The sequence below is a fragment of the Marmota flaviventris genome, chromosome 8 (genome assembly GCF_047511675.1).
Source record: "Marmota flaviventris isolate mMarFla1 chromosome 8, mMarFla1.hap1, whole genome shotgun sequence".
Taxonomy (NCBI): domain Eukaryota; kingdom Metazoa; phylum Chordata; class Mammalia; order Rodentia; family Sciuridae; genus Marmota; species Marmota flaviventris.
Genome location: NC_092505.1, coordinates 6,563,124 through 6,575,943, shown reverse-complemented (window position 1 = coordinate 6,575,943; position 12,820 = coordinate 6,563,124). Strand labels below are relative to the sequence as shown.

Genomic DNA, 12,820 nt, shown 5'->3' with positions numbered 1-12,820 from the left:
CGCTCGTCACATCCCAGGTAAAATCTTGGACACTCCCTTTAGAGTGATCTGGTATTGTTCGACACATGCAGGTTAGCAGCTCAAATCTCTAGGAGTTGGAGGTGGGTATTTTGAGAAGAGATCAAACTTGGGCCACAAATGTGGGCCCACGGCTCCTTAACCATCTGGTCTACCTTGTCAATCTGAACAGCTGAGAGAGGGCAGGTAGGGATTTTACACCTTGAAGACTTGTTTTCTGGTGATGTCAAAATTAAGTATAAAGAACAAAGCCAGAGAGACCAAAAGAAAGAGGATGAGTGACGAGGAAAGGCCACGTCTGGGGCAGGAGGGAGGGGGGCCCAGCCAGGCGCTAAACTTTGGACTCATTCTCTAGATTTGCCACGTCACCATTCCTTTCTGTTTGCTCTTCCTGATTTTTCTCTTCCTCCTCAGTCTCCAGTTCTGCATGTTGGTTGAGTTTGCTGGACACAGACCAACTCAGGGGCATCTCTGCCCTGCTGGCCAGCTCGGCCAGCTCTTTGGCACTAAGGGACGGGGTGCTGGTCTCGTAGGTCTCGTGGAAGCTGTTGTAGTCAACTTCGTAGAAGCCGTCCTCCAGCGTCAGGACGGGCGTGAACCGGTAACCCCACAGGATCTCACTGGTGATGTAGGAGCTTCGGGCTTGGCACGTCATCCCTGCGGAGAGAAGAAGGGAGGCTTTAGTGAGCTTTCCCAGGCCCAGGACGCTCAGTGAGCTGGGCAGGGCTGCCTGGGGTGGCCTTCGGGTGCACTGAGAGATGCACAAGGGGCCAACACCGTGGAGGTATCATTCACATTGTGGACACAGAGCCATGGAGGTTCCAGGACTCAGGGGACCACAGGCGCCTGCATGCCTGTGCATTCCCACGAGAAAGCCAGTGTGAGTGTGCACACAGGGTTATATGTGACTGTGACTCTGCCTTGTCCCCTCCACCCTGGAGAGTCCTGAGGTCACGACTCTGGTCACCCGTGCTTTCAGAGGCTCTGCCTCAGTGCTAGTGGGACTTGAATTCTTTGGTCACAGACCTAGAATGCAGTCTGGCTCATGGAACTACACTTAGGTGGCCTCTGAGCTGGGGGCAGGGGCTAGGATTCCCCTCCCACTGTCATGACACCCAGGCCATGGCCTTGGCCTTGGCTGGAAGGGTACACACCTGAATTTTCACTTTCCCTCGGCCACCAGGGAAATCTGCTCAGATAGTGCAACAGGAATTTAAGGGCTTCCCCCTCTTCTTATTTGCACAAAATGCCACGTGAACTACTGACAGCCCAGGAAAAGGGCTTTCAAATGTGACCTGAAAGAATGAAGGGCAACCGTGTATCTTATTGGAAAAACCAGGCCTAAGCTCTTTCATTAACATTCTTAGGAAATGGAAGCATTCATGTGGTCATTTGCTGGGGACCAAATTTCTGTTCGGCAAGTAGGTATAGTGTTTGGGCTCACAGATGCTATAAAGGGCTCACAAAATGTTTGAATTTATTTCAAAGTGTGGATTAAGAAAATGTTACTATATTCACCTTTATATCAACACAGTTATAAAGTATAATTAAGACAACAACTTTTCAGTAGAGCAAGGGACCTACAAAGCAACACAACCAAAGACTCATGATAGTCTTGCTGTGGACCTGAGTTCATTCAGGACAGCGGCTGGTCAGCTAGTCAGTATGTCATTTGTCAGGACAGCCAGTAACACGTATTAGGCTACTGCCTTGTGGTGGGGTAGGGGAAATGGAGATGAGTGAGATTTATGCAGAAGAGTCAGGGCCACAAAATACTCCTGAGGCATTGCACTTGCTTCTTGTGTCTAGAAGAAGAAACTGGGATTTACGGGTTTGACTCAGCTGCAACCGTGAGGGCCCAGCAGCACCAGCCCTGACTCCAGCCCTCTTCCTGCCCTTTTCCACTGGTCAACCCCACAAAACACCACCTGTAAAATGAGCCCTGCGGGGGCTCCTGTGTACAGAGAAGAGCAGATCAACACTGCCTTGCTGTTGTTTCTCAAATGGTTTTTGAGTTCCTCTATCTGTGCTGGAGGTGGTGGGGGCAGGCGGGATGGTAGAGATATGTGGGCTCAGCATGAGGCACGAATGGGAAACCAGGGGAAAGGATGCTAAACAACTTTATTTTCCTAATGGAAGTGTGTGCTTACAGCTCTACACATGCTCAGGGACTTCAGGAATATGTCAGAGTGCTTCAAAGCCCCCATGACCATCTTTCTGCAGATTTTCCTCTCATATTCTGACTATCCTGTTGCTTTCCCAGACAGACACAATATTAAACAATTACTGCTGATTGTTTCTGGCAATCACATAACATAATATAAAATATAATCTACCCAGACTTTCATTTCTGGCTGCATAAATAACCAAACAGAACTGGAAATAAATACAAATATTCAAATTAAAGTCTAAATGGAGTTTTACAGTAGTTGGAATTGGCTGAAGAGAGAATTAGAACTTTGGCAATGAGTATGAAGGAGCTACATAGGATACAGTCAAGAGGATGCTATTAGAAATGTGAAATGAAAACTTTGGAAATCTCATTTCTTCATAAAGGAGATGAGAACACTGGCAAAAATTGACAAAATAAATTAGAGTTCTGTAAGTTAACTCATGTTAACACATGTGAGTGTGGGACTGTGAACATGTCTGAGAAAGACCTGAGCTCACCTCTAGTTGACCTTGAGGCTTGTGCAAGCAAGAATTGTAAAGTGCCTGCCTGAGTGTTTCAGGTAGGCCTATTATGCATGCAGAGCCTTTTGACAAAGACTGAGGGACTTATTTGTTACAGGATTTTAAGGACATTTTTGTCTAATCATTAGCTGGCCACTAAGTTAACTGAGTAGAGACCTTAGTAATCAAACACAAAAGAGTACAAAACTTATAGAATTTTCTCTGAAAAGTCACTAAAAAATACACATAGTAACAACAACAGAAATCTTGAGAGGAAGGGGAATTTTTATTCTTAGGGTTGATACATTATATTATTTTCCACAAAAACTTATGAATGCAAAGAAAGAAGAAAGTATGCCCCATACATAGAAAGAAAGTAGTCAAGGAAAACAGTCCCAGAGAAAGTCCAGACACTGGAGTCATTAGACAAAAACTTTAAATGAACTATTTAAAACATATCCAAAGGACTAAAGTAAGTCATGTTTTTTTGTTTTTAAATGAAGGGAATTAGGAGAATGATGTCTCACCAAGTAGAGAATATCTGTAAATAAATACAAATTATATGTAAAATACCAAAATTGATTCTCAGGTGAAAAGTACAATATATGAAAGAAAGCTTCACTGGAGGGACAGCATATTTGAGTTGTCAGAAGAAGGAATCAGTTAGCTTAAAGATCAGTGAGCGTAATGAAGATTATTGAGGAAAATAAATAAAAAAGAATGAAGAAACATGAACATAGTCTCAGAGACTGAGATACCAACATATGCATAATGGGAGTCTCAGAAGAAGAATATAGAGAGAAAGGAGAGGAAGAAATAATTGAAGATGTAATGGCTGAAAACCAGATCCAAGAAGCTAAACAAACTCTAAATAAGACTCAAAGATATTCGTACCTAGCACATCTTAATTAAACTGTTGAAGCATAATCATAAAGAGGGCATCCTGAAATCAGCAAGAGATAAGTAACTCATCACATAGAAGTGATCCTTGATAATCCTAACAGCCGATTTCTTATAAAACACTGTGGAAGTGAGAAGGCAGTGGGAAGATATTTTTTCAAAGCAAACACAAAGAAAAAGACTGTCAACCAAAAACTTAATATCCAGCAAAATTATTCTTCACCAATGATGGAGAAATTAACTCTCTCCACAAACAATAATGGAGAGAATTTATGCCTAGCCCGCTAGCCATACTGCACTACAAGAATAATATATGAAGTCCTTCTGCGAGATGAAGGGATACTAGACAATAACTCAGACCTCACCAAGAAACAAAAAAGGAAGGTCTGGTAAAGGTAACTACATAAATATGTTTTTCTCTAGTGTAATTTTATGGTTATTTCATTTTGATGCCATTTTTGTTATTCCATTATGTAGATATACTATAGTTAATTCAACAAATAAAATGATGTGATTCAAAAGTATGTGGCATGGCTATTTCTTGAGGGCAATGTTGATAGTATTGAGAAACTTTGTGAAAACTGTGCTATTATGGGCCCAAGTGTACTGAGATGGCTGAATTGTGTTCCTTCAAACCCACAGGTTGAGATCCTAACCCCCAGTATTTCACAATGATGCGTTTTGAGATGAGATCTTTAAAAGAGGTAATAAAGTTAAAATAAGGTCATCTGGGTGGGCCTTAACCAATGTGACCATGTCCTTATAAGAAGAGGAGATGAGGACACAAACTATGCAGAGGGATGACCAGGTGAGGACAGGCAGAAGTCACCATCTGCAGGCCAGGGAGAGTCCTCAGAAGGAGCCAACCCTCTGACAGCTTGCTCTCACACTTCTGGAGTTCAGAATTGTGAAAAAATAAATTTGTGACATCTAAGCCATCAAATCCGTGAAACATTAAGGCAGCTCTAACCAACAAATAGACTTACCAAGGTCTGTGGGAAGAGCAAAACACCTCTTTCTAATGCCATTTTAATAGGAGTATTTAATTTGTGTATTAAAAAGAAGCAAGATTTAAGCCCATGCTCTTGCATGCTTTTACAGTTTTTATTCATCGTTGGCATCTGAATTCATTTTAAAAGTGACATAGAAAGCACATTAATGTGCTTGTCTATCAGTAAGATATCAAAAAGCTTTCCTCAGGTAAGTTGGTATTTTTTCTTTCCTTTAGAAATAGAGTCTTTTTCACATATTGACCTTGGTCCCAGTTCAGTGCCCCCCCCCCCCCCACTGAATTTGAAAAAGTGACAGAGTGAAATCAACTTGGCTAGTCTCAGAGGAGGTGGAGCTGCCGAATGGTGTCCGAGTCCGTACCTGCTCTGCAGGTCAGGGGGAGGTGATCCTGAGGAGCCTGGCCGGTGGGTGAGGAACTCTGGAAAACGAGGCCTCATTGGTGAAGAGTGAATGGTGGGGAGCCGCTCTTAGTCTCCTAGTTCTGGTCACACCCTGTGGCCATGCTGGCTGTCTGGCCTCTTGTTTTGTTTTGCTTTCCTCTTATTAACGAACTTGGTTGACAAATCAACTTGTGTCTGTTTCTGGGGTGCCGCAGCATGTCTTGATACTGGTGTCCACGTGAAAGGCTGAGCCACGCTAATGAACGCATCGGATTCGCACGTCGCCCGTGTCCCTGGCCTTGGCTGACGCTTCAACAAAGGAGGCTCCCACTCCACGCAGGTACTTGACGCTAAGAGGAAACCATGACTCAGGGGGTGCCCAGGGACGGCTTGCTGTCGCTCCCTGGTGACATTAGAGCTGCATTACTGAACGAAAGGGTGCCTTAGGAAAGAGCAGACTTCTGCCTCTGACTTAGGTCAGACTACACAGGAAGGACCCTCAGCTAGAGTCCGAGATGCTGGAAACCTCCAAAACCACAGCTTGAATCACACCTGAGTTGGCGGAAAGTAGGAGCCAGGACTCATGGAGCTAGGGAAGAGGGGGGACACCCCGTGCTCCTTCCCCACTCATCACAACCGAGACCGCTGCACAGTACAGACAGCAGGTGCCCAGAGGCTGGAAAGTCCAGAGTGGCCGGAGGAGGGGCTAGGAGCGAGACTGACCTGTCCAGGGGAATTCCTTGTCCCGCTTCCTCAGTCTCCTCTGGCTTTCCAGTGGCCCCAGTGCCAGCGAGTGCTGATGGCAGAGTCTCTCAGGAGGCCCCCTCTCCCTGGGCAGAGCCAGGAGCAGGTGCTCTGGAGCCAGGGAATGGGTGGGGCTCCCTCTGCCAAGCGTGAGGCTCCAGCCCAGCCCGAGTGCGGCCTGTAACCAGTTGCTCTGCAGAGGCGCTGAGTGCCTGGGGACGGCGGCTGACAGGAGTCCTGGCAAAGGGATCCTGTGGCTACGGGCTCCTCCTGCCCCTTCTCCCCAACAGTGACCCTAGTTGCCTGAGAGCACACAGCAGCTCAGATGGCAAAAATGCTGAGAAACCTTGTCTTTATAGGAAGGAGGCTGAGAAGAGAGGGCCAGGGCCTGAAAAGGGCGGGAAACCCCACTGGGCAGAGGACTGGAGGAGTCCCATCAGGAACTCCTCCAATCCTGAGCTCTGTGCGTGAAGGACAGAAAACAATCAGATGAACAGAAGCAATGACCTTGCATTTCATGACATAGTCACGCTTCCAGACAACCGAAGAAGCAGTAAAGGAGATTCAGTAACACTTAGAACTGAATAGTGTTGAAATTCTAAATGTCAAACTGTGGGTTATAGGTCAGGAAGACCAACTTATCAACCTACATGATAATATCAGGAAAGGAGGAAATCTGAAAACTGATATGCAGGATGTTCAATTTAAGAAATCAGAAGAAGAAACAACAGAATTAATCCCTGGGAAATAGGGAGTAAAGGTCAGTATATAAATTAGTAAAATAGGAAATGAACAATAGAGAGGGCCCACAGAAGGAAAAGTTGGTAGTGTGATGTTTTAGCTCTTAAAATAAGTGGTCAAATTTCAAGTGTTTTATCATTATGCTTGTAACCTAACCTGTGATGTGATCATTTTGTATTTATCACATACTGTTTAAAAAAAATCACCAAATTCCATTCTCATTGGAACATTAGCTTGCCTCTGATCATTTGTGCAAGGGCCCTGTGGTTGATTCCATGGGCTCTGAATGGCTAAATGTTCTTTTACCTGTGGGAGGAGCTGCTGTTTGTAGAAGCCCTGAAGTTCAAAGGTTTGAGAACTTGGAGTTGCTGATGACCAAAGGCAGGAGAAGATGGTGCCCTGCTCTGGAAGACAGAGTGAGCTCACCTTCTCCCTGCCTGTTTGCTCTATTTGGCAAACAGGTAGATGGATTAGATGATGCCCACTCACATTTCTCCACCAGGACCCTCTCTGTTTGGTTCCTCGTTGATATTCTCAGAGTTTAACTTGCAGGGTAGGGTGTGGAAACTATCCATCCTTTGGTGGGCACTCATTCCTTTTGGGAAGACCATGTGGGAAGGATAGGGTGGAGGTGGAGGGAGGGAGACCTGTTATTGGTGGTGATTGCAAGGCCCCTCCTTATGCTTTGGATACAGGTGTCCCCCAAAGCTCCTGTGTTAATGCAGGAATGTTCCAAGGTGATGTGACTGGACTGCAAGAGCTGGAACCTGACCAGCCCATCCTAGTTTGAGTGGACTGGGTGGTGACTGTGGGCAGGTGGGGTGTAGCTGGAGGAGGTGGGGGCACCGGGGGTGAGCCCTGGAAGGGTGCATCTTCCCTGTGGCCCCCCCTTCCCTCTCTCTGCTTCCTGATCCTGTTACGAGCTGACCAGCTCTCCTCCAAGGGGCCCTTTGGCCATGATGCTCCTCATCACCTTGGGCCCATGCAGTGGACTTGGCTGACCACAGAATGAACCTCTGGAACCATGAGCCAAATGAACTTCCCCTCCTCTCAGTTGTTGTTGGGTATTTTGGTCACAGAGGGACTGAACACCTACCTAGGAGCCAGGGCCACAAACTGAGGTCCCCCTAAGGAATCTGTAAGGAGCACTGAGCAAACAGGGAGGCAGACCCTGCAAGACGGGGATGGACAGGCCAAGTTCTGCTTTGGATTTTAGTGATGCGCGGACTCCACACAGACGAGAGCTGTCCTCAGAGAGCCCTGGGTAAGCCACAGGTACAATCAGTAGAGAGCAAACATCCAAGCTGCTGGCGAGCAAGACGGCGGGGAAACAAGATGGAGAGATCCACCCTCCCCACTTATGAATGCTGCAGAATAAGGCTATGTTGTCAATATAAAAAAAAAAAAAAAACAAAACCAGAATTGATTATAGATGCTTGGCCATTTTATTTCAAATACCAGGCTACGTGATGTGACGTTTTCCTGCTGGTTGACCCTTGTGCCCGTTCTTCGTAAGAAGGGCCCGAGTGAGCCCGGTTGTAAAGCGCTGAGCACTCTGTTTATCAGTCCTAGCACCGAGTCACCCAATGGGGAAGAATGATCCTGGCGATTTGCCCAGCCTGGCGTCCAAAGCGGCAGGTCAGGGAATCTCGTGCGTCATTTAAATAGCAATGAGCAATGCTTTATGCTTAGAAATGCCTCCCATCCACAGTCCTGTGTCTCCTGTCACCCAAATTGGAGGCCGGTGAGGTGCACTTTCAGTCTGCAGAAGCAAATCAAAATGTGCATTTTTAAAAATGGCTGAAAAAAAAAGAGATGCTCTCCATGATACTCCTAACCCTGCTCTTACCAAAGTAACGGATGCACTTATAGATGAAGGACTGAAGGAAGCACCGGGTGCTGTTCCCCGAGTGCCAGGCACTGGATGCTTCCTGTCCACCACCCCATCCTCACAACGGCCCTCTGGGGCACATGCTGCTGCGATCTCTCTGTACAGGTGATTTGCTTTTCCAAAGTAAAGAGAGGTTAAGTAACTTTCCTGGGTCACACAGGCTATAGACTGAATGGTGTGCCCCCCAAATTCATATCTTGAAGCTCTGAGTCCCTGGAGATTTCCTCTTAGGGAGGTGATGAAGACTAAGTGGGTTCTAAAGGCAGGGCCCTGATCCTGGAAGACTGACGTCTTCCTAAGAGGAAGAGGTAGCGCGGGCTCTCCCCTCCCTGCCCAGGCACCCCAGAAAAGGCCGTGTGAGGACCAGCCAGCTGGGGGGAGAGCCCTCACCAGGAGCAGATCCCCTTCCCAAGCCATCTCTCTCCCCTCTGTCTCTCTCTCTTCCCCAAAGGCAGGACCTCAAGCCCCCACAAGCTGTACTTTACCACTGGTTCCATCTGACCAACACAAAGAGCAGTTTAGGAATCGCCACACCAGCCGTCTTTCTGAGGAGCCCTTACACCGACTCAGACCTCAAAGGCAAGGACCGACATTATTTCAGTTGAAACAAGAAAATCCACGGGAACCTTTTTCATTTTGTCTAATCCCCGGTTGGGGCCAGTTGATGGTGCACCAATCAGAGACTGTCATGTGCCCTCAAGAGCCAATCAGAACTTCCCTGCTCCCCGAATCCCACCCAGCAGGACCTGGGCCACTCCAGGGCTCTTCAAGACTTCTTCCTTTTCTCTCTACAACTCACTCTCCTTCGGGTCCTTTGGGTTTCCACTGGAAGGAAATGATGGTAGCCAACAACCTGTGCCAGGTGAATAGACAGCCTGTGGTTAATTCATTGAGTGATCGTAATTTTTGTTGTTGTTGTTGTTGTTTTTGTTGACACTAACAAGACCTAGGAGATAAAATTGAAAATACTTTTTAACCTTTGAATATTCCCATTGAGGTTATGCCACAAAAACACCTTTTTAAAAAGACTCTTAATAGATCCTACAGATGGGGAGAAAATCTTCACCACCAGTACCTCAGCTAAGGCATGGATTTCCAGGCTATACAAAGAACTCTAAAATTTACCACCCGAACAGTAAATACCAGCAATAGATGGACAGAGGAACTGAGGAAGCACTTCACAGAAGAAGAAACAAATGGTCTAACAATATGTGGAGGGCTGGGGATATAGTTCAGCTGGTAGAGGGCTTGCCTCGAATGCACAAGGCCCCCGGTTCAATCCCCAGCACCACTCACACACACACACACACACACACACACACACAAGTGTTCAACATCTCTAGCAATTAGAGAAATGCAAATCAAAACTACACTGAGGTTCCATCTCACTCCAATCAGAATAGCAGTTATACAGAATACTACTAATAATAAGTGTTGGTGAGGATGTGGGGGAAAAGGGAACACTCATACATTGCTGGCGGGATTGCAAATTGGTGCAACCACTTTGGAAAGTAATATGGAGATTCGTCAGAAAACTTGGAGTGGAACCACCATTTAACCCAGTTATCCCACTCTTTGGTATATACCCAAAGGACTTAAAATCAGCATACTACAGTGATGAATCGAAATCCATGTTTATAGCAGCTCAACTCACAATAGCCAAGCTATGGAGACAACCTCAGTGTCCTTCAATGGATGAATGGATAAAGAGAATGTGAGATTATATATATATATATGAATATTACTCAGCCATAAAGAAGAATGAAATGATGGCTTTGCTGGTAAATGGATGGAACTGGAGAACATCATGCTAAGTGAAATAAACCAAATATCCCTCCAAACCAAAGGCCACATGTTCTGTCTGATTTGTGGATGATAACTCAAAACAAGGGAGGTTGGGGAGAGGAATAATAGAAATCCATTGGATTAGACAAAATGAAATGAAGGGAAGGGAGGGGGAACAGCAATAGGAAAGACAGTGGAATTAGTTGGTCATCACTTTCCTAGCATTGATTTGTGTACATGACCAGAATAGCCCACAGCATGTGCAGCCGGCAAGAATGGGATCCTAAATAGAATAAGTCATACTCTATGTGTGTATAACCTGCCAAAATACATTCTACTGTTGTGTATAACTGAAAAGAACTAATTAGGTAGCGCGCTTGCCTGGCATGCCAGCGGCCCGGGTTCGATCCTCAGCACCACATACAAACAATGATGTTGTGTCCGCCAAAAACTGAAAAATAAATATTAAAATTCTCTCTCTTCTCTCTCTCTCTCTCTAAAAAAAAAAAAAAAAAAAGAACTAATTAAAAACAGTCTCTTGAACTTGCTCTTCTTCTTTTTTTTAATGTGCAGTCACGTTATCCAGGGTGTAACTAGTTGGGTGGATTCATTTCTGTTTGTATTTCCTTTGCTTTTGTTATCTCTTTTTTGTTTTTTAGTTAGGAAACCCTTTTGAATTGTTGAGATTTCAATCAGCCTAAAAGCCTGCCACGCTCCCCACCCATTCTGCCCACCTCCTCTGTGTGACGACTCCCCTCAGTTTCTGCTTTATTCTTCCTGCTTCTTGTAGCAAAAATAAGCCAACATTCTGCCCACTCCCGTGTGGGCACCGCGTCTTATTCCCCGCGGAGGGAGTGCCGCAGGGGAGACACCCAACGACAGTTTCCTTCTGCTGAAGCCACTTGAACCACTTAATGTGCTCCTTGCCTTGGACAGAAGACAGGCTCCTCCGTGATGTGGGGAGCCCCGGTGGGAGCCGCGGGCCTGCTGTGCGGGTGGCAGTGGAGGGGGCTACCTCCTGGGCTCAGTCCCCCTCTGCCAGGTGGGGGGTAATGACCAGGTGGAGGCCTGGGCATCCCTGGAGTCCACACCCCAAGTGCTGAGCGCGGGGTTCTGCCCGGGACCCCCTGGCCGCTCCCCACTTCCTTTCCTCCCCGTGGTGGGGTGTGAGAGCTGCTGCCCCCTCTAGTAGAATTAGCAGCGCTGATCAATAGCTTGTCCCTTGTCTCAAGCGTCTTGTGGTTTGTTGACTCAAAAGGAACAAAAGCCCTGCCTGCTGGGGGAGATCTGGTGACGCTGTGTCTGGACCTGCTGTTGATGTCAGGGGTTACTTGAGGCACAGTCCTTCTTTGAACATTTCAAAACACTCTTTGATGCTAGATATCTGAAGAGTCCCTCTGACCTTCTGCGGCCCTCATTAGTCTGTGTTTTGCAGACAGCAGCTCTTCCTTTAGTTGGGGATTCTTGGGGGGAATCTGATGAGACCCACAGACTCTCTTTTCTTAAAACGTAACACGGACCGAGTTTTGAGACCGGTCAGATGGTCATTGATTCACGAAAGCCCGTGGGGTCACAGGTTCAAACCCACAAACAAGACAGAAGAAGAAACCGCTCTGTTTTAGGGAAAAGTGTGTCCATGCATGTAAAGGGGGGGGGGAGGGAGCTTCAGGAATAGGAGTAGGAGAGAGGGGGGATAGGAAGAGAGGATTGGCTTAGACCGGGACTGAACCCTAGGGTCATAGGGTCCTCTTGTGACTCTGCAGTATCTGGAACTCTCCCCACTGGACTTTCTCAAGGAATTGCAGTTTTCATCATGAGTCCTTCTCAAGCCTGGGGATGGGCTTCCTTGGGCAGGGTTGCTGTCTTGGCCGTGGATAGCTCACCTCCATCCCAGAGTACTGTGTGTTGAGAGCCACAGCCCAAGGGGCCCCAGCAAACTTCCAGCTGCCAGCTGATGATTGGCTCACAGCAGCCTCAGCAAACTTCCAGCTGCCAGCTGATTGGCTCCTCTGCAGTGACGCTCATTGGGCTGTTTCCCCGCCCTTTCAGACCACCGAGCTGCTCATTGGGGGACTTTTTTTGGCTCCGCCCATGCGACCCAGCCAATCGGCCTCAAGAGCAGGAGGAGTGGGGGAGGTGGAGAGGCTTGTGGGAAGCTGGTGGTGGCAGTTGGGCTCTGAGGGTTTTTCCTGAGGAGCTGTGTGGTGTGGTGTGTGTGTTCTAAAAATAAAGTTCATTTCTTTTGACAAGTGGCTCCTGAATTGTGCCCAGCCAGACTGTGGCACTGTGCTCAGCAATATGTCCAATAAAGACAGGCTAAGGACTAAGTGCAAAAAGGACCCAGGTGGTGATGACTTATCTGTCCATTCATCACATTTGTACTGAAGATCTGTCTGTATGTGCCAGGCCCCTCGAGGGGTTCTGGGGTAGAATGATCATGGTCCCTGGGTTCATCAGATTTGAAGTCCATTGAGAACCAAGTAGACATTCAAATCCACGTGAATTGCAACAATAAATCATGCAGCCGAGAAAAGGCAGAGTCCTTTTCACTAATTCCCACACCAGATCACACCCACAGTGTCCCTGAGGATATGACATTGGAGCTGAGACTTGGAGGGTTAGCAGAGGTGGGTGGGGTGGGAAGAAATGCCCTGGGAGCAGAAGGAGGGTCTGTCAC

At 46.9% G+C, this 12,820-nt stretch overlaps 1 protein-coding gene across 1 annotated transcript in view; it reads right to left on the bottom strand.

Moving 5' to 3' along the window:
* Window positions 1-349: 349 nt before the first annotated feature.
* Window positions 350-12,820, bottom strand: part of Kcnj6 (potassium inwardly rectifying channel subfamily J member 6) — a 75,188-nt gene continuing 62,717 nt past the window's right edge. The window contains exon 2 of the mRNA XM_027929228.2: window positions 350-675. Within this exon, the coding sequence (XP_027785029.2) occupies window positions 350-675 (326 nt within the window). The remainder of the gene's footprint in view (window positions 676-12,820) is intronic.